This window comes from Empidonax traillii, unplaced genomic scaffold (assembly GCF_003031625.1).
Source record: "Empidonax traillii isolate 1590-97213 ecotype Southwest subspecies unplaced genomic scaffold, ASM303162v1 scaffold770:size447908, whole genome shotgun sequence".
Taxonomy (NCBI): Eukaryota; Metazoa; Chordata; class Aves; order Passeriformes; family Tyrannidae; genus Empidonax; species Empidonax traillii.
In genome coordinates this window covers 1-21,446 of record NW_020955963.1, presented here as the reverse complement: position 1 = coordinate 21,446, position 21,446 = coordinate 1, and the positions used below count along the sequence as shown (strand labels likewise).

General features: G+C 41.7%; 1 protein-coding gene across 1 annotated transcript in view; it reads right to left on the bottom strand.

Annotated features, from left to right (window-relative positions):
* The window catches only part of LOC114066532 (von Willebrand factor-like), a gene marked incomplete at its 5' end in the record, with an annotated part of 48,522 nt that extends 27,188 nt beyond the window's left edge, over positions 1-21,334 (bottom strand). Inside the window, 9 exons of the mRNA XM_027901293.1 lie at positions 393-585; positions 1,227-1,447; positions 3,019-3,196; positions 7,086-7,129; positions 9,408-9,572; positions 10,746-10,889; positions 17,475-17,618; positions 19,111-19,230; positions 19,961-21,334. Of these exons, the coding sequence (XP_027757094.1) occupies positions 393-585; positions 1,227-1,447; positions 3,019-3,196; positions 7,086-7,129; positions 9,408-9,572; positions 10,746-10,889; positions 17,475-17,618; positions 19,111-19,230; positions 19,961-21,334 (2,583 nt within the window). The remainder of the gene's footprint in view (positions 1-392; positions 586-1,226; positions 1,448-3,018; positions 3,197-7,085; positions 7,130-9,407; positions 9,573-10,745; positions 10,890-17,474; positions 17,619-19,110; positions 19,231-19,960) is intronic.
* Positions 21,335-21,446: the final 112 nt, after the last annotated feature.

The following is a 21,446-nucleotide window of genomic DNA, read 5'->3' as shown; positions in this document are numbered from 1 at the left end:
ACCATAGAATTGATTCTCTCAGGTAGTAGTTGACCTCTCCAACATTCAACCTTCCTTCCAAGCATAGGTCATGTCTCTCATAAACACATATGCAACGATCTTAAGTTCAACCCTCATGCAAAAAAAAAAGGCACAAATCTCCTTGAAAATATAACTTGAAGTAAGAAAAACACAGGAGCAGTCACACCTGCCCTTTCTAAGGCATTACTGGAAATCAGTGGTCAGTGAGCTCTTACACTGGTGGCCACAGTAGAAAAAACTGCCCAGATTTGCAATGTTCCCTCAGCAGTGGGGGAAGAGTTTACAGGTTCAAAGACACACAAAAACAATAAAATAAATAGAAGCTCAAGCCCAAGTGGGGAGCTGTTAAAACTACTATCTTTAAAACTTACCACAAAGGCCTTTTGTTCCTGAAGAAAAGCTCTTTGAGTTAAGTTTAAGAAGAAATTCGTTGTTTATTGGAGTAAATGTGAGATTATGTCCAAGATGGAAGAACTGGATTTCATGCATTACTGCTCCATAGACAGTGACTCCAAACAAGGAGTTAGAGTAGGGGATACGAACCCTTTCACCATTTACAGTCACCTGTTTTCAAAAAAGGCAAGGTCATCACATCAGTTTTAGCAAGCAGTTAAAAATCAACCCAAATTTACAGTTGAAGCCCATTTTGACTTCACAAGTACTTGAAGGTCCAGCTGAATCTGGACATAAGAATCAATTTTGCTGAAACTTCCTATTGAGTCTGAAAACCTACAGAAATACTTTACCTTCATTTTGTGAGTTACATGAACAACTCGTTCAACATTTTCCCCTATAAATGCACTCCTTGCACATCAACTATTGACAGACTAGCAATCTAATGCCATGAAGTTCACCAAACAAAAACACTCTGTAAGGGACCTCTGCCAAAAGAGGAGAATCACAGTGCACAGTGTCCTGTCTATAATCCCTGCCTTTCTGGCAGAAATGTCTGGGAGATGCTGCCAAATCCCACGTTCTTGACACTGTCACACCAGCACAACGTGGAGAACAAGGGGAAGAACATGTCTGGCTTGTTCTGTGAACACTGATCGCATCATGAAATCGAGAAGAGGCATTTGCTCAGAAGCCCAAAAATAGGCTGAAAGGGTTCAGAAATTGGATAAAGGGCACAAATTTGTCCCCATAATCTGGGTTCTCTAGCATAAGCAGCCAGTGCACATGTGAGTTGGTTGTGTTTAGCTTACTGCCATGTTGCTGAAGAGCTGAACAGCTGCACCACGGTGCTTCACTTCGATGGACTCCATGCAGTTCATCTTCGGTGCTGCTCTGCAGGGTCCCTCGTGGAGGAGAACTTCAACATCGTGCTGCATGTCCTGGAACAAGGTGTAGGAGCAATTGCCAGCCAGCTTAAAGTTCAGCCCATCGAAGGTGACAATGTGTCGAGAAGAACTGCCCATGCAGACACCTGCGAACAAACAAACACCACCAAAGAAAGCCATAGAGGTATTTGCTTGAGTTTAAATTAAGACCATTTTCTCTACAATCATCATGGGCATGTGGAACCAATTAATTGGGAAGGCGGGGAAAGCAATTAATTGCAAAGGCTGCAGCAAATCATTGACAAGAAAGTTTGGTAAATACTTCATCACACGTAGTGGTTCTTTGGAATATCTTTGTCTGGAACAATTACTATTGCAAGAAATTTGGATAAACTCACAGAAAATCCTTTTGCCTGAAATCTGCTCACACTGAATATGATTTTGTAATAGATATCATATGAAAAATAAAACAGGGAAAATCCCTTTTGTATTTGTAGAAAGACTGTAACACACTAATTAATTTTTGCATTGTATCTTCATTATGGCATCAGATTTTATTCCGTTTAGTATTACATTTGAAACCAAATAATACTATTTCACTCTTATCAGACATATGTCACAAGTCAGTACCTGGGGACTTTTTTTTTTTCCAGATTGGAAACACGAAAAAAACAAGAGAAATAATATGCACCAAATAATATAAAGCAGTGGTCAACTGACAGCTCAGTGTTCTGGCCATTAAGTTGTAAACACTTCCTTGCCTTCACAGACTGGAAAACAAGGAGAATTATAACCTCAAGGATACCAAAACAAAACACACAAACCAAAAATATTTAAGACTATCCAACTAAACTCTTCCTACCTTTTTAAAATACTTGAGTCAAAACAGAAAGGTTAAATTTAAAGGGTTTGGATAATGAAGCACATTTTAGGAAATGCTAAAACTTGGGGTGCAAAAACTTTGTATGAATGAAAAATTCAGCTACCAACTTAGTAATTTCAAGCAGGATCTGAGACAAATTATTCTTAAACCAGTCAGTTTAGGAGAGGACATTTTAAACTGAGATTATACTTTCTGAAGACAAGTTACATATAGGGTTGTGACTTACTTTCAAAAAGCAACCTGATTACTTAAGATGTAAGCCTACTTTATTTTTAATGATCAGCAGCATCAGGGCTGCATCCCTGGACCCTGTAAGTGTGAGTGGGTACACTTAACTTCAGTTCCTGTCATCCCAGCCAAGACACCTATCACACAGAGTGTGAGATTATATGGAGACAGGGAGCACTTTTTGTTGATGTTTCTGTAATACAGGTGTGTGGTTGAGCTCAGGTCAAACCCTCAAGCCTAGAGGGCGACCAGGAATAAATCACTTGCAGCCTGCCGAGGTAAATTCCTGCTTGCCTCCATACATCCTCCTTCCCAGTACACACAGCTTTGGAAATCGAGTGTGGGATTCTCTGATTAAAAACACTGTAGCTCCACTAATGCAAAAAATAAGCTCAACTTGCAAACAGCATTGGACACTCCAGCAGCAGCACAACTGTCACGCTCCTGGTTATTTCTGTTAATCACCGAACAGGAACTAAACAGCAATTCCTCCAGCCACCTTGGATGGGTACAGTGGCTGAGCAGCTGCACCCAGCATTGCATTGCTGAGAAAGCACTTCAGGTGATGGGGAAGGAGAGGCAACATGTGCCAAGACAGGTACTCACAGGGACACATCCAGCGGCAGCCGCACGTTTCGTCCACCTTCACCGCGGGGAGGTTGCTGTGACACACCGGCTTGGCCATCCTCTCACAGTTGATGTGGTGGCTCTCCAGGACCGTGTAATCTCCTGGAAAGCACGTCACGGTGTGGCACTGGTCTGGTAATGTCCATTTATCCCCAGGCTGGGCAAGGAGACATGGAGATTCAACAGTGAAAAGATGGGTGGGACAGGGAGGGAGGAAAACACAAAGCTTTTTAAAACAGTTCCCCCCTTCCCAAAGGGAATTTGTTCCTTTGGCATATCAGTGTTATTAGATAGATGTAGTGGATTTGTAAAACTGAAAATGAGATGTAAAATGTACTCTCAGTTTCTAAAGAACAGTCTAAGTTTTAAGGCACCAGGATTTACATACTAACAAATGACTGAGAAATAGAAGTGGTCACAATCTGGAGTATCTCAAGATTCTGATCTGCAAAAAGCTGAGCTCTCTGGCCCAAATCCCACAGAACTTTCAAGTCCATAAATAGGCTCAATGAATTTCAAAACCTCAGATCCCTGAGGCCTGCATTCCCAAGAATACCCCCAAATGTGGGAAACAGCACTTCCCAGAGCTGTCTCTACAGAGGTGAGTCCAGAAACACCAGCACAAGTGAGACAGTGGTTCTATGAATTGGGCTAACACTTCTTGAGATCCACAAGCATAAAAATATGGAAAAGAAAATATTGCTGTGGGGCAAGTTCATCTCCCATCATCTCCTTCTCACTTTAACCATCATTCCCATAAAAAAAGAAGAGCAAAGGGATAAAACAACTGGGTAACAACATGATTCACAGATGAGTCTTGTCACTGGTGTTCAAGCTGAGAATAATGCTGTGAAAGTATTGCTCTGTATCTCTGAGTTATGTGATTCCATCAGTTCTAAACAAGAACAGTCAGATTAACAGCCATAAAAAATTGCACATTAAATACAAGTTAATTTACTGGACCTGTTTCAGGGCTCAGAGAAGGCAACTGAAAGTTGCTTAATACTTTTCAGGCTTGTGAGCCTAAAGGAATCTGTGAAAAAGTGACAAGGGGAGCTTTAAATACAGAAAAAGTATTCAGATAGGAAGAAATAGAATGTTTTTTAATTATAGTTGTCTCGCCTACAACTCACTGAAAGAGGAGCACCTGGAAGGGTACAAATACAGCTGTGCAAGTCTGGCTTCCATACATATTTAATTGTTTTTATTTCACTCCTTCAGGCTTGTGAGCCTAGAGGAAGCATATTAAAACAAAAATACCAGTTGAGGAATCACAAAAAAGCCAAGAATCCTGGTGTGGAGGAAAATGCAGGGACTCTGAAGACAAAGAAAGCCTAAATCCCACTTGATGTGAAATCGTAGGAGTTAAACAGGACAGAAAGGGAAGGAAAATCAGGGGTTTCTAAATCGTGAAGGATGTCTGCTGAAAGCAGCGAGCCTGCCAGGACACCGCAGGAAGCCTCAGACTTCCTCTCCGAGGGAGCTCTGAACCTACAGACCTGGACTTGCACACTCCTCCCTTGCTGTGCATCTGCAGGAGGGAGGGACATGTACCCCGAGCAGCTTCCTCAGCTGGTACCTTTTAATTTAGCCAAGGGTTTGTTTGTTTGTCTGCTCTTTGAGCCAAGAGCTGAGCGGTACTAAAGAAGCCACGGGACAGACACTGCTAGTTTAAGAACATGTTTTTTCCTGCCATGCATAGACTAGAAATGCAAATAACTTCATCTTGAAATGCTACTGATATAAGTACCTACACTTCTACTACCATCTTTATGCCTGCTGAAAACCATCACAACAACACTAATAATGAAAATCAATGAAAAAAAAAACCACAAAAATTAATCTACCATAATTGTTCTGATGTTCTGTCAGCTGGCAAGTTCAAATACTGAACCAGTGGCTCTTTGCACGCCCTGTATATTCAGCACTCCTGCAACCCTCTGCCACTGGACGTGATGAGTACTAAAAACTTCGGTGGATTCAAAGAATGGCTGAAAGAATTCATGGAGAGAAAACAGTCTAGCCCTACCTAACATAAAAAAGTGTCACGATCACCTCAGGGTGTCCCTGAGACATAAACTGTTCAAGGTTGGGACAGTTCAAGGAATTTTCATACATATTTTAATTACATTCCTCCCCCTGGCTCCTATTTTTGGTCACACAATACAGAGGGTTGATCTGCACATTTGATCTGCTCTCCTTCTGCTACTAACAACGACCCTTAGCCATGAATCTTCCTTCAACAATCCTTCCCAGGGTTGAGGTAACAACAAAACCCCCCCAAAAAGGTAACAAGTCGTGTTGTTCATGATACAGATAGGATTTAGGCTGATATTTTTGATCCTGAGTGCTCTGATTTACTCGCAAACTGCACGAGATGAGTTCCCACAGTCTCCAGGTGCATGACAGACATCCCGCCGGGGGAGCTGAGCCTCCTGCAACGACTCGGAGTAACCCCTGAAACGCTGCGAATCCAACCTAAAAGCCTGTGTTCTCTGAGTCAGGGTAGAGCCTCGATTCTTCATCCCCGTGGATTCGTGGAATTTGCTGTTAGAAGGGAAGAGAGCAGTGGCATCTTCCTGCCAGTGAGGCAGCTTTCAGGGCGTGGGTGCTGCTCCAGGACACGCTGCCCTGGAGGCTCCCAGGGATGCTCAGCAGCCTGTCCCACCACGGGGCCCTGGAACACCCTTTTTTTTTCCTTTTTTTTTTCTTTTTTTTTTTTTTTCCTGGCTGACAGAAGAGGTAACACAAAAATCCCTCCTCTCCAAGGCTGCCCTTTGAAAGGGTGGGTTGTTTTTTTCCATGGCCTGGAGCCCGGCCTGTTCTCTTCGAGGAGCGTTTTCAGCCAGAACGGAAATTGCGCTTTGGGTTTATCACCGAAAACAACGAAATCTGACATGTCTGGAACTCAAGTTCAGCCTTCCCAGCTCTTATCTCCACATACCTGTGTCTGCTCTGGGAGCCACGAGGCCTGGACACATGCAATTCAGATTGCAAATAATCAGATTATTTTTTTGTTTTGTTTTAATTAAATAAGTTTTTCAAATCTATTTTTTTGTTTGTTGAGGCTTTTTTTTTTTTTCTTATTTAGGCTGTCAGCCTCGAAGCCACCAGATTATTGGTGCCTGATTTAGCTAAAGCCTTTCTGTGTTCTGACCAGCTGACCGAGGTCAACCCTGAAAGTCAGTTTTGACATATTTCCTGCGTCTAGACAATTCATAAGCATTTCTTTATTAGCCACATCCTTCCTTACAGTCATGCCTTCACAAGGGAAAAATCAAAGGAATAATTTAATGTGCTAGAAATTCAAGATAAATCCTAGAGTAAAGCTTGTAACTGATCCCTACTGGAAAACATGGTATAAGTTTACACTAATATTAGTATTAATATTGTGTACTAATTAATATCATGTACTAATATAGTACATGAAGTATCATGTACTCTCAAAAACCCTGGTGTTTCACCTGAGATGAGGAAACTGAACCATTTTTACCATCTACATCATTGCCCTCTTAGATCTGGATCACTTTTGAAGGTTTACTTCCCTCAGGATAAATAAGAGCTTTTCCACACATGAACACGGAGAACTTTGATTCTATGACTTCAGAGATGATTTCCCCTAACGAGATATTCGTCACACAATAATTACCTTCCTAAAAAAAAAGTTTCCATAGGGACAAAGTATTTGTAATTTTAGCAGAAGGACAGGGTTTTCACAGGGATGCACCTTTATTTTGGCCATGGTTAGCTGTCCCAGAAGTTCTTCCACCCAGGAGAGGAAAAAGCACTTTTCTTTCTCAGGGAGGACACACATTGTCACAAGTTTTTGTTCTGCACTGCCTTCAGTAGCATTCAACACTGCAAGATGAGGTTGTGTGCAAGCTACCCCACCACTTCAAAAGGCAACATTTTCCTCCTCCAAAGTAATTCTTAATATTTTCCCATCCTTTTTTTTTTTTCCCCCATGTTATCTCTGAAAATATTCATGCTCCTGCACACACTCTACAGCTTGAAAGCCGGATGAACAACCCAGGCAATTCACTTACTTTCTTTTTGTTTCCATCCTCATCCAGGCATTCTCTGACAGGGTCTGAAAGAGAAGCAGACATATTTTAGTCACATCACCCCCTCACCCAGCCTTTGAACCGGTGGTCCCCACAACACAAGAATGCTTATTTAAAAACACAATTAAGGCTGTAAGAAGTTTATTTGTGTGTGTGTGTGTTAGAATGTGGGAATCCCTACCTGAAGGCTGCAGGCTTTTGTCCAAAGTGTACAAGAGTAAGTCACAGGAGGTATGAACTGCGTTACTGCCCCCATTACCCAACTTTTGCAATGAAAATGGTCCCAAAACACCCTGGGAGCAATAGCTGGGCTGTAATTCTACAGCACTTCTTGCACTGACAGCTCTGCCCAGATGGTACTTTAAAAAAAACATGGCTTTAGCTCTGAGTGAGGGTCCAGCCTTACTTCTGAATCATGTGAGGAACTGAGAATATTTCTAGGAAGTAGCAGGTAATGAGAATTTACACTCTCATGCACACACATTTACTAAAGACAAAGACAGCATAAGTATGGAAATAGCTGCAATAGGAGCACTCAAAATCAGTTCCTTTACATTCAGGCATTACTGTGATGAGCAGGGTTTTTTATAGAACCAGTTAAATATTCACAGGACACCCACTGAACTGCAGTTTCTATGTTTATGTGCTCTCACTGCACACCTAGAGATAAATGGGAAGCAACCTCTCATAGGTACCATGGCATGAAAACACAATACCCACATCCAGGAAATTAAAACACTGCCTAGAAAACTCTTTCTAGAATGTTATACTATGCTTATCTTATGTTCACTATATGCTCTGTCTTTTCCAGGACAAGTAATGTAATTTGAAAGCACTTAGGAAATCTTTTAAACCTTTTTAATAGTATTATTTTTGGTACACTTCCATACATAAGGCAAGGCTCCATCCGTACAAGAAATCCAACTGTGTGAGTCTGGAGGGGAAAATTATACTTTACAGATTGCAAGAAGCTTAAGACAAAGCAAACAAACAAAAAAAAATCCAAATAAGACAATAAATCCCCACAAAAGAAGTAAGATAGTCTTCCACCCCACAGCAAAGGTTTTACCAACAGCAAAAGGAAGAGCTAAATTTTTCAAATTTAGGTGTTGAAGATTAGATATCTATGATTCAAGGTTTTTTGAACTGTTAGATAAGCTTTCATAAAAATACAGAGCTCTCACCTCTAGTATTAATGGGTTATAGCACAGATTGCAACAAGAAAACAGTTACTGGTTCCAAATTCCTGCTCCCCATCCTATATCTTGGATCAATGTAATTTACAGCAAGAAAAAAATCGCCCATTTTGCAGTGTGAAGAGAGGAAATGCATCTCTAAAACCTTATTTTAAAAGAAAAGAAAGAAAATGGCAGCTGTTTAAATCTAGAAAATGGCAGCTGTTTGATGCTCTGGAGAGATTTTAAAATGCCAGAAGTGATCCCAGTGGAGAACGATCGGATATCTCCAAGCTGGACTGGGAACACTCTGCAACTTCCTCATGCTCAGTGGTACTTGGCTCTGCAAAAAAGTCCACTTATTGTGAAGGAGATGTAACTAAGCCCTTGTAATGCTGGTAAAAACCTGTGCAATGACTAACACTACAGGAGACAGTAGTTTATGCTGAGAACACAAAGATGCTGTTGGAATAGAAACAACAATATGTGTAATAAATATGTATATACAAACAGACCAAGGAGGCAAAAGTAATAAAATACTGGTCAGTGTTGAATCAAGGTTCCTTAGAGGAGGAGTATTGTTATGTATAAATGCATTAATGTTTGTTTAAAATACGTTACACTTTTTTTTTCCCCCAGTATTGGTTTTTCCTGAAAAAGTTAATTATTTATTCTTCTTCTATTTTCTTCTACTTGGGCTGAATTTTTTGTAGACACACACATCACATCTGAAAACTATGTAATCTGAAAACTTTACTCACAACTAACATTTCTGAAGCACGTCCCATTCAGCCATGACAGCCTGAGCTGTCCTGCTGTCCTTCAGTTGACCACCAGCCCTGATTATTAAAGAAGGTGACAGCTCAACAGCTCAGGCCTAAGCAGTTCTAAAAAACTTGCTGGAAGTTGGTTGATTGGAATAGCAACTGGCTACACGCTTTAAAGGCTCAGGTTTTGTCTCACATCTAAGTGATGGTAGTGGTCTGTGTTAACATTTGTGATGATTGTTGGTAAAACACAAAGCAATGCTGCGTTGACTTCTAAAATGAAAAACAAAAAATCATTCTGGTTTTGGCATTTCAATTTTTGTGTTTTGCTCCAGTCATGCAGCCACAACTATTGGACTTACCCATGCACACTTTTTTGATAAATTCACTACTCAGTGTGATCATAGTGGATAGATCTTCAAAATTCTGGAGCTTCATGATTCTGGTGGCAGCAGATGGCCCAGCCAAAGTCCTTAGCTGCTCTTCATCATAACTGTTGCCAACACCAATTGGAAAGAGGGATACCCCTAGGAAAAAAGAAGGAAAATGTTTTAATTAGGCAATGCACAGGATAAGGAGATCTTTGCTCATGGAAGTGGTGGAGCCATCATCTCTGGAAATATTTAAAAGGAATGTAGGTGTGGCACTTGAAAACACAGTGTAGTGGTGGCCTTGGCAGTGCTGGGTTAACAGCTGGACTTGATGATCTTGAAGGTCTTTCTAAACATAAACGGTTGTATGATTCTATGGGGTTTTTTTTGATTTGCTTCTTATATATAAAAATTTAAAAAAACATAAAAAAAAAATAAACAGGGAAAAGTTTTTCTCCAACAGTTAATTTTCATGTATTCCTTGCATCATTCCCTCCATGTTAACAAAAGGCAACTGAAGGCTGAAATGGTAATGCTCTCATCACAGCATTAGCTAGGATGAGTTCTATTAATCTCAAGCATAGTTAAGATCATGCATGGTCAACAAAATGCAGCTGCAGACTTAATGAAAACATCTTCACTTTTTTTATAATGTAAAAGGTCTCAATATATTGCTTTCTTTCTTCAGTTACACGGCAACTGGATTATTTTCAAACCATTTAATTAAAAATAACAGCTGATAGTTGCTATGTAGTCCATGCCTTATTCAATAGCTCCCAGAGCAACCTTCAAAGGAAGTCAAAGTTCCTCAGCTGAACACCTGAGGAAGCTGAGGTCAGAAACGACAGACAGAAAACCTGGAAAACCATCACCCAGCACACACTGACAGCAGAAGTATATTCCTGTGCAGGTCAGTGCAGAATCTGAGCAAAACCTCTAATTCTTCTTATTATATTATATTATTGTTATTATTCCAGTGAACCTTTCAAGGATCACTGTACTGCAGCAGCACTGACTTTATAATATCAGATACATTCCTGTCATCCCTGTCTACCCACAGTACTTTGGAAAACAAAATGCCACTAATGTGTGAAGCCCGTGGAAGCTGTTCAGCCTCAACTGCAGATTGGTACTGAATTTCCCAGTACCTCAAAGGCATCCCCATCAGGCCCATTTTGTTCAGGTCTGTTTCTTACCAGAACATTGTGCACAGTAAGGCCAGAACTCACACGAACACACCAGTGTCCTAACTTTCCATCTTTTGTTATAGTGCACTACTTAAAAAGCAACAGCTCCATTTAAAGACAGTGACAGTGGGAGGAGATTTACTGTTGAGCCTTGCAGAAAGAGCAGCAGCCTCCACAGAGTCCTCTGACCTCCCCGACACGATGACTACGGCGACCTTCGATGCGCCGGCTCTGCCCCCGTGGGACTCCGACATGGCATTCTGGACCACAAAATCAATGGCATTTCCTGAGAAGAAATGAAGAGATGAATAAAAGATATGATAGATAACTCCGGGGAAACTATAAAATTAAATCTTACTTTACTATTGGTATGTTACATTAGTAGGTACTGAAAAACAGTGATTCTTAGAGGACTTTAATGTCTGCTTTACTGCTGATACGTGAGAGATCTCAGCTGTTAAGAACCTTCCAGCACTACTGACACATCACAACACAGAAGGACCATCCTCAGCTACCCAGTTTCTGCAGTAATGGGAGCTTTACTGCCTTCCCCTAGCCACAAGAATAATGCTCCTCATTTTAGTGCAACTCCACAGTAACGCTCCTGGAAAAGGACAGAACAGATGGCAGGGAATTATGTTCTTATTTCCCAATTGTCACGCAAGAGTGACATCCAGTGGCGATCCGACGCACAAGTTCACATCGTGCCGAGGTGTACTCACGAGCTGCTCTCCCTCCGGGAGAAGATTGAGTTCCCCCCTGAATTTCGTCAGCTTTCAGTATGGGTGTGAAAAGCACACCTTGCCTCCCCACCACCAGCAACCTCTCTGGAGTGTAATCTCAGATTAACCCATAATCTAACTGGGTGATCCATATTAAAAACAACAACAACAACCACCAAAAAACCCACTCCAGATCCCACAAAACCTGCAAAGAAATTCTACCTTAGCCAGCAAATCACAAACTGGCTTGAAGTGGAAGCTGCTGCCCTTTCATTTAACATCTGTGAACACTCAGGCAAATTTTTGTTGAAAATCATGACCTCAGCAAGAGAGCACTTTGTTAATACTTGCATTTAGACGTGTATTTGCACAAATATTTACACTGGGAATCGTGACATGCAGCTTTCTTAAAAGCTCCTTCGGGCTGGGAAGTTATCGGGTCAGGAAGCAGAAATGGTACCGGGTGACTGATGTGACATTCAGGGCAAACAGTGACCGCTGAACAATAAACACTTGAAAGGCTAGTTCCTCTTAGTAATCTGCCCATAACAGTGCAGCAGAAATAGGTTTGCCTGAGGAATTCACCGTACCCTTTATAATAACAAGCACATTTGAGAAACATGGGTAGTCAGACCACAGATAATTCACCAGCACACTCTCAGTGTACCTCAGCACACCTCAACGCTTGGTAATTTGTCTTTATGAATCATGTCACCCAACTTTATTCAGTGAGAGAAGCAAAAAAATCCTTTTCCCAAGCTGCTGCAAGCATGGGAACCTCTAGGAACCTCACTCAGCATGTTGACTATTGATAAGGCTGAGAGAGATGGGGTTATTCAGCCTGGAGAAGGTAAAACCCCAGGGAGACCTCACTGCAGCCTTTCAGTACTTAAATGAGCTAAAAAAAAAGAGGGAGAGTGACTTTTTGCATGAGCAGACAGTGATAGGACAAAGGGGAGTGGGACCAACCCAGTAACTGCTGCCAGCCCCTGTTGGACCCACAGCAGGAACAGGATCCACATCAATTTCTCCTTTTATTATCTTCCATCTCTCGCCTGGCATCACCTTCACTATCAATCTCCTCTCCAGAAAAGGTCACCTATTTTCCCAAGCCCAGCTTTTCAAATAGAATGATTCATATTTGTTTTAATCAAATTCAACAGAAAGCTTTCAACAGCACTTAAGAACACAACAGGACATCTCTCTCCTGTTTCTTGCTTTGCAATTACTATCTTTTATTTAGTTCTTCCAGCTGTGTAGATTAATTTCATTCCTATAATTTGATTTTCATTCCCAGTGTAATTCTGAATTACATTTTACATATGAAACAAAAACCCTTTTGAGTTTCTGTCCAGCGAAAACCTCAAAATTTTGGATGTTTTTCTACTTGCAAAAAAGCCACATTTTAAAGCACCGTTATTGCTCAGGTGATGGTGATTCCATTTCCCAAACTACTATTCCTGACCACAAAAATTAACTAACTCCAGGTATTCACTCATGTCCTCTACAGCTGCCTCACAAGCCTTGCTGCAAATGGCTTTGTGTCTGTAGAGGTGGAATGTTAGATGCAAAGTGGCAGGTTAGCTATAAATAACTGAGGATAAAACAAAACACAGAAAATTATTATGACTATACTCCAAATCCCTGAGATTGCTGCTCCAGGATGGTCACTGTGCCAAAAGATTGACTCATTTCCCTTTTGCCCTATAAATAATTACAAAAAAGAAAAAAAAAAAAAAAAGGTATTTCAGGTTTTAACTTTCAAATATTTTAAGTTAAACTTTTGCACAGTAAGAATCACAAATGATTTTTCATTCAATTTGTGAAAAGCAGTTGAAATTCCTCTGTTTGCTGGGGGTTTTTTTAATGACCCTTTGACTTTGGTGTGTTGGTGTGGGCACCAGCAGCTCCAGCTCCCCTTCTCTTTCTCACATCAAATCAGAAAATTTTCAGAAACTTCCATACATATTTGCAAACTGCAAAATCCATTATTTTTTATAATTTCTCGTAAAGAGATCAAGTACCACTGCAGCAGAACCAGTGACTATTCCAAAGTCCCCCAAAAACAGTTACCCAATTTAACGCATGGAAAATTTGTTTTAGCCTCCTAAAAACTCTTTGGATTTCTCCCCTTATTTTGAAGCCAGCTCCAGGGAAAAGGGCCAGACATGATCAAATGAACACTTTTGTCCTGCTAGAAGGACTCAAAGTCCCCACCCCGAGCTGGAAGTTGTCACTTCTCAGCTGCTTGTCTCTACATCTCACCACAGAGGGAAATACCAAATCCCTCAGAGGCCACAATAAAAACTATTGACTGCTTGTAAACCAACCAACTCGAACACTTCCTTACTGTGACACAACAGTAAACTGACATTTCCCTACCAATAAAGGAAATTTAACGTGTTTACACCGAGATAAACACCAAGCACAAGGTTGTATTAAGACTGGAAGGAGCGTTCACAGCACAGAAACAGAGAGAGAATCATGGAATGGTTTGGGCTGGAAGGGACCTTAAAGATCATCTCATTCCAACCCCCTGCCATGGGCAGGGACACCTTCCACCAGCCCAGGTTGCTCAGAGCCCCGTCCAACCTGGCCTGGGACACTTCCAGCCAACATGTTCCCACAGACTGAATGCAAGAGTAAATTATGTTACTCTCATGTATCATTTTTACAAATGATCTCTGTTTCTTACATACAAAATGTGCTACCAAAAAAAAAAAAAAAAAAAAAAAAAAAAAAAAAAAAAAAAAAAAAAAAAAAAAAAAAAAAAAAAAAAAAAAAAAAAAAAAAAAAAAAAAAAAAAAAAGAAAAAAAAAAGGGGGCAACAAATAGGCTTTGGAAGCCAAATGACTTCCACGCTCACATGGATTTTAGGCATCAGACACACAAGCCATGAGAAACCAAGATGGAAATCTCAAAGCCAAAAGCATTCACAGCTCAGTCAGTAGGGCTTGACCCAAATCATCGGGCATGTCCAGGGAACAAAAATGCAAAGAAATAAAAGGAGAAAACAAAATAGCAGTTGGTCTATACAGGCTGCTTTAAAAAAGGTGTTTCTAAATCAAGAGGCATTTTCAGTCATTCCCAAGGCTGCCAGCACAGAATAGAACCTTCTCTCCATCTTGCAGTGCTGATACACTCCTGACTTCCTGATACTGCAGAGTATAAAAATTAAGTTATGTTTGGAATAATCATTAAAGCAAAACCAACAGAAGATACCCTACAAGGCTGGGGAGGGGAAAGGAGAAGGGATGGCAGTACTCCATGATCCTCTCAGCTAAGACTCTGAAAATCTGATGCTCAACTTCTGACAGTCAGAAAGGGCTTTGTAAGAACTTTTCTTTTTTGGTTGAATTCAACAAGACTATTTAATAAGGGCTAATTATCTGAATAATGTTTTTTCCTAATTTTTTTTTTGATTACCTGGTGGACTTTTAAGCCAGAATTGTATTCTGAAGTAATAATTCAAAAAAGACAATCTGTTGAGTAGGGTTGGAGGTGTTTACTGGGATTCTACAGGGAATTACACTAGATTCTGCCTCATTGAAAAGTTTCATTAATGATTTGGATGGAGGAGGAAAAATGTGTTAAAAGGAATGCTAATCTGAATCACAGATATCAGACTGGGAGCGATTATGAACATCATGGAATGATCTGAAAGAGCACAGGGTGCCCAAGAAATGTTTGAAATATTTTATCTTCTTAATCATGATGGCAAAGCTGAATGCTGTTAATCAAATATTTTCATAATAACTCAAAGTTCCAGGTTTTATTTTCTTGGTGGGAGGGAACACGCATTTCTTTCCCTGATGATGCTTTTAATACAGTTGAGCCACACTTCCTCCAAAATTTTGAGTCTGAGGCAGGCAGTGGGCATGGGAAACATCAGCCTAAATGAGAGGCTTTTACTAGCACTGTGAGCAAGCAAAGCCATGTTTTTATAAAGTGTTAAGCAGTATTTACTGTAGGGATTGCTCAGTGTGCTTCCCTATGACTCTCCTAAACACCCAAGAATGCTGAACAGAGGCACCTTTATGTGATTCTCAGTTCTCTTGCACAGCTCACTTTTTGAGCTGAATGAAGCCTTGTTCAGTCAGTTCTTCTTGCAGTTATTCTTCCCTTTATTTTTTAAGTTTTTCTTAGGTGAAGTTGTACACAATTTCATGATGTCTTAATATCCCCAGAGCTTCTTCCTGATAAGTTTCTTGAGCCAAAATGTGCCTGATGTTATTGAATGCCCCCACTGCATAAGCATGGGGAAGTTTTGTAGTACAGGCTGCTTTTTTCTGTTCTTTCTATGCCTTCAAATACTCTGTAGTTTTTCATTATTTCTTAATAATTAAAGGTCTTTCTCTTCTGGAGTTTCCTTGTGGTTAAATGGTGCAGAAAAGGGAACACTTTCTGCAGTGATGGCAACAGAGCCTATAGCTGCTCTCTGCACAGAGCTTTTTCGACCAAATTAGTGGGATTTTGATCAGCAAAGACAGAATAAAGATTACACTGGATTGTGCTTCCACCACAGGGAGGCCAGTGCAGACGAGAAGAAACATCACCAGCCTAATAGCAGAGACACTTTTGATGTGTAAATCCCGAGCAAGCACGGGCTAGGAAAGATTTCCAAAGCTGCCCAAGGAACTGCAACATCCTGACCGAGCCACCACTTCTCAAGCAGCCCCTGCATTTCCAGAGGCCAGAGCACAGACACAAAGACCTGACTGGCTGCACTTTTCCCAGGGATACCGTCTCCCACACAGCCAGGAGGACTCACACACACGACAAGGTGCAGGACGGGACCGCAGTGACTTTATTTTCATTTACTTCATTTGGGAGGAACAACTTCTGCCCCGTTCCACTTTGGTTTGTTGCAGCACATCCCTCACCGCGGTCTCTGAGCATTTTCCAAGGAGACATAAACAAATCAGTAACGAGGATGTCATGTGGTTGCCTCTCCCATCTCACTTCCCAAGGGCCGTGTTCGCTCCGTTTATCCCGCAGTTCCGAGCGCCTTTCTAAGCACAGTACGTGGAAGGCTTCACAAAACTTATCTATTTGTGTGCAGCAGCTTATCCCACAACGAGCCTATAGAAGTCTCATCAGCCATCTGGTATTTTTATTTCTCCAGGCTGAGAAAGCAATCATAGCTAATCCTCCTGCGAACCATGGAAGTCAGGTTTTATTTCTCACTTTTTCTGGACCAATAACTCTTTACAGTCCAAAGTAGGCCAAAGACCCTAAAAAATCTGTGTGTTCCTTGACTCTTACAGGACCCTAATGCTAGGTGTCTGCCAGAACAAATGTGGTTCCCATCCAGAAGAGCAAAATTCTCAGTATATCTGGTGAAAGATCAGATATGCTGCAGGAGAATCTTTCCTTGCTGAGCCCTGCAAACAATACATGTGGGTGCACTGAGTTTCCACGGACCCAGCGGGAAATCTGTGTGATGTTTCAGCACGTGAAAATTGAAGTGGGCATGTTTTTCGGTTGTCTGGAACAGAAGATGATGGCATTTCACCAGCAGCTCTTCAGCTGAAGCGTCACCTTAGGCAGTCCTTGCTCCCTGGCACCATCCTCAGCCCTTGTGCCAGCCCAAATAGTTGTGGAAGCAGAACAGCAGCTGGGATGAGGGAGCTGAACCACACAGAATAGAACTGCTGGCTTGCTGGTTTCCAGCCAGGTGGGGTTACACTGGCTCAGCACAAACATCTGGCAAGGGCAGCTACTGCAGTCAGGGTAAGCAGTTCTGCTGCTCAATGTCTAATCAACTGATCAGCACTGAAAGGTGAATGATCAAAGTCTTTACTTCTTAGTGACGCTTTGCTGGCTTGGAAGGTAATGAATGCAAACCCTGAGAATTGCTTCAAGGCCTCTTTCCAAAATGCATTAAGATAAACTATAATTTGTGTAGCCTACTAATACATTTTAACAGAGAAAAATCGAACCTTAGCAAGCAACATACACGCAGTAAAGGTGTGAATGAACAAAACAACAACAACAAAAAAAAACCAACTTAAGAGTCCTAATCCAGAATGCTCCCACAATGGCACTGGCATAAACTGGTGCTTGGGGTAAGCCTATATTTAGCATTTCTTGGGGTGGGGGGGGTTTCCTCCTGTTGTTTAAACATCAACATGCACAAAATCACTCACCTAGTCTGGTAGGACCTTGCTCCCTTTGTTGAATGGACTGCACCATGTCTACAAGCCTCTCAGTCTCCTGAGGCACATTCCACGAGATTTCTAGATTATTTTCCCTGGCATATTGCAGGACTGACACGTGAACTGAAGTATCACCTGAAGCAGAAAGCAGAAAATAAACACTTTAGGCAGTGCATATGAATGCCTTAAAGTAAATCTAAAGGATACTCTTGTGGTTGTGATTTACGTTAAGCACAACTAGACAGTGATTTTTCCATCGGGGTGTGAAAGCTGGGTTTTCAATCAAAAGATCAAAACCGAACAGTACCCACATGAAAAAAAACATGCAACTGCTGGAAACAGTTGATTTTCTGTCAGGAGTCAGCATGCAGTATTTTACCCCTAATCAAATTGACCATGATTGGAGAATTTCATTTTATTGATCTCCAATATTAGTCCATTTTAAAGTTGTCTAGACATCACATTTTTTATGTGCACATCGTTTTGCACAAGCAGTAGGTTGATGCCCCACATTTGTCAGGTGGACCAAGCTCCCTGGATGACACCATTCCAGGCAAAATTCCTTCTGTCACACATCACTGGAGGGACACAGTGCATGGGGCATCCAGGGAGCTTGAGCTGCACAAGCAGACAAAGAGAAATTCCAAGTTGTGCTTTCCTCTGACATCCTGGTTCTGGTTATACATTCTGTGAGAAGTACGAATAAAACCCTTAACTGAGAGTTGATATAGACAGTTATAAAATATCAGATTTGCAGAAGTGAACCAGGCAACACATTGCTTATAATTTACAAATAATTTATAAATTTTCAGAATCAGTGTCTTCCATGTAGGATCTCTAAGAAATCCAAGTTATTCTAAATATACAGAAATGTTGTACTTTTCCCCTTTGAGCTCTTTTGGAAGCACAGGTATAACACAAACACATCAACACCCAGTGGGAAACACCATCAGTAACAGCAGTTGCTCCCTGGAAATGGTTTGAAGGATTTGAAAAAGTACAATTCTAATTAAAAAAAAAATAATCCAGGTTTGTTAAATGCTACTGAGAAAACACAAGATCCTGTGTAGCCCCTGCCATGCAGATGGACTTGGTACAATGGCACACAAATTAAAAAACCTTCTAGTCAGACCAAACCTAAAGCAAAACCTCTCTGAATTATCCATTCTTACTCAGACCAAAACTGAACTTGAGCTATCATTTTCAAGTATGCTGAACCCAATTCAAAACCTAACCAAAAACATGTATTTTGGTTTTTCTGTCAAAATAACGTTCAGGTAAACCTCCATCCTGTGGCAGGGTCCCCTTGCCCTGCTTGGCACACACATTATTTACAGGGAAGTGTTCACCATCACATGTCCAAGCTACTCCTCATCCCACGACTCCCAGAGCTGGATGTCAGACCTGCATCCCCCTGATCCACAGCACCTTGATTTGGGAGGAAACCGAACTGCGTATCTGAACAAAAAACTTGTCTAGCCTGATTTCCCCAAGATAAACTTCAATTGGAATGAGTCATTTAAACACAAAAATTAAAAAACCTACGCTGAGGAGCTGATTTGTCCTCTACAAGCAAAAGAACACCCAAGCCCTTCCTGTATTTTGGTTATAAGAGACAGGTACGTACCGATCACGACGCTTTCAATAAATGCCCGCACAAAGCTTTTCATTTCCTCGAACTCTGCTGCTCCAACATTGGAACTTCCATCCAGAAGGAAAAGGACATCCATAGGTTTGTTGCAAAGCTCTGGGGGAGGGGTGGAGGAAGAAGGGGAAAAGGTTATTTTATACATGATAAGCAGAAGTAGCATCTGCTAAGCTATGGGTAGGAGCAGAAAGGACATTTTGGGAATGTATTTTGGGAAAACAATGCAGGATAATGACCAGTTAAAACAGTGAGTGATGCCCCTTTAATGAAAGCCCCGAGATTCATATTCAGTGAGATACGTGGGTATTTCAATTCCTGCTTTCTACTAATTTTATTTTACTCTCGGGGGACCAAAACAAAAACCAACAGCAACAACAAAACCAATACAAACCAGCAACAAACAAAACAAAAACAAACGAACAAAACCCAAAAAATAACCTCATCACCCCCAAACAAACAAAAGCAATAAAAATAGAAAAATCCAATAAAGACTTCAGGAAACAGGAAGTAAATTTTTGTATTCTACTAGACAGAGGAGAATAAGTGGTTTTCTCCTCCAACCTCTCTGAAAACTGCTGCACTTTAATGGCAAAAGAACACAAGAATTTCTGAGCCTACAGAAGGCTCACAGCAGGTCTGTGCTCAGTTCTGCTGAACTGAAGCAGCATCCTCAGCCTCCAGTGAAGATAGGTAGCCCTTCCTTGGCATTTGGACAACAAGATACCAAACCAGACACGGGGGCCCTTCAAATTGCATCAGTTTGAGGGGTAAACAGAAGAGACAGGACAGAGGAAAGAGGAACTTACACAGAAAAAGCACCCAATTTTACCTGTAATTTCGGTCCAATGTCTGTGAGAGCAGCATGACTGCAGCACTAATTCAGGCGCTTCTTCAATAAGTCTGTCATAACTATTCAAGATAATTGGGTTATTGGGCTGGCTGATCCTCCTGAGCTCTTGGATATCTGCACCAGGGGTTATGCCTATGGGAATGACATTTATGCTCCTGGGGGGTCGTGTGATAACATCAGTGGAAGGGCTAGATGACACCATATACACCAAGCGAGGAACGTCTTGCCTGCCCCCGTTCACCGTTGTAAATGTGTGTTTGGAAACGTAATCCAGGGCATTCCCAGTGTTGGTAGCCTTCCCCCCTTGGTAGGGTATGCCCCTCACCTTCTCAATAATGCTTTCCTTGGACTGCATTTCCCTAAAGGAATACTCCAGAGTGACAGTCTCTGAGTACTGCATGATGGTAACGTGAATATCGTCCCATCCCACGTTCATCCCTGTGACCACCTTCTCGAGGAACTGCTTGACTTTACCGAAATTCTCCTCCCCCACGTTGTCAGAGCCTTCCACAACAAAAGCAACGTCCAGCTTTCGGGGAGGGGGCTCTGCTGAAGAGGGTGGTGTGGCTGTGGGTCCCGAAGGGGGAAGCAGGACACGGGACGTCACCGGGGCGGACGTCGCCGGCAACAGAGAACTTTCCTCGGGTCCCAGCTCGCACAGGCCGTCGATGAGATCATCTTCCCTGTCCATCAGCTCTAAAACGTTGCTCACTCGGTAGGATCTGTTAAGTGGTGACTGCTTTTCAATGAACTTGACCTGCTCCACGTTGATGTGGGGCCCGATCCCCACGGGAATTACTGCGATATCCCTGTTCTTCAGCACCTGGAGGATGCCACGGACCTTTCCCGAAGATTTGCTTGCTATGAACAGCACTGCAATCCTGGCAGCATTGGTCCTCTCTGCTTTCCCAAACACGTGGAACACGATGTATTTGAGGACTTCAGAGGCAGAGGCTTCTTTATCACCTGTGTATTTTATGCCTTGGACAATTTTTCTCATCTGGGAGTTTGTTTTGATGTCCTTAAGGCCGAGATAGATTGTGGGACCACCCCTGTACACCAGAACCGACACTCGGATTTTCTTCTGGGAGATGTGGAGTTTCTTCATCACCCCAATTACGAAAGACTTGAGGTGTTCAAAGTCCTCCTCTGACAGTTTGTTGGAGCCATCAATCAGGAAGGCCAAGTCCATCATTTTGCTGCAGGAGTATTCACTGGCTGGTCGCTCAATATCCTCCTCTGGAATAGGTGTTGTCAGTGTTAGGGTGCTCTCCACGGGCTCACAGGCTACACAGGTTAAGTTCTTCCCTTCACACAGACTGCAAAAATTGGAAGTAACTGTAAATAATAATGCTTATAATAACACATCGCCCACACAAAATAAAAGAGCGTTCATACAAAACCGACTAAATATTTCAAAAGCACAACAAAAATAAAGTATGATGTGAATGATTCCCCCCCCCCC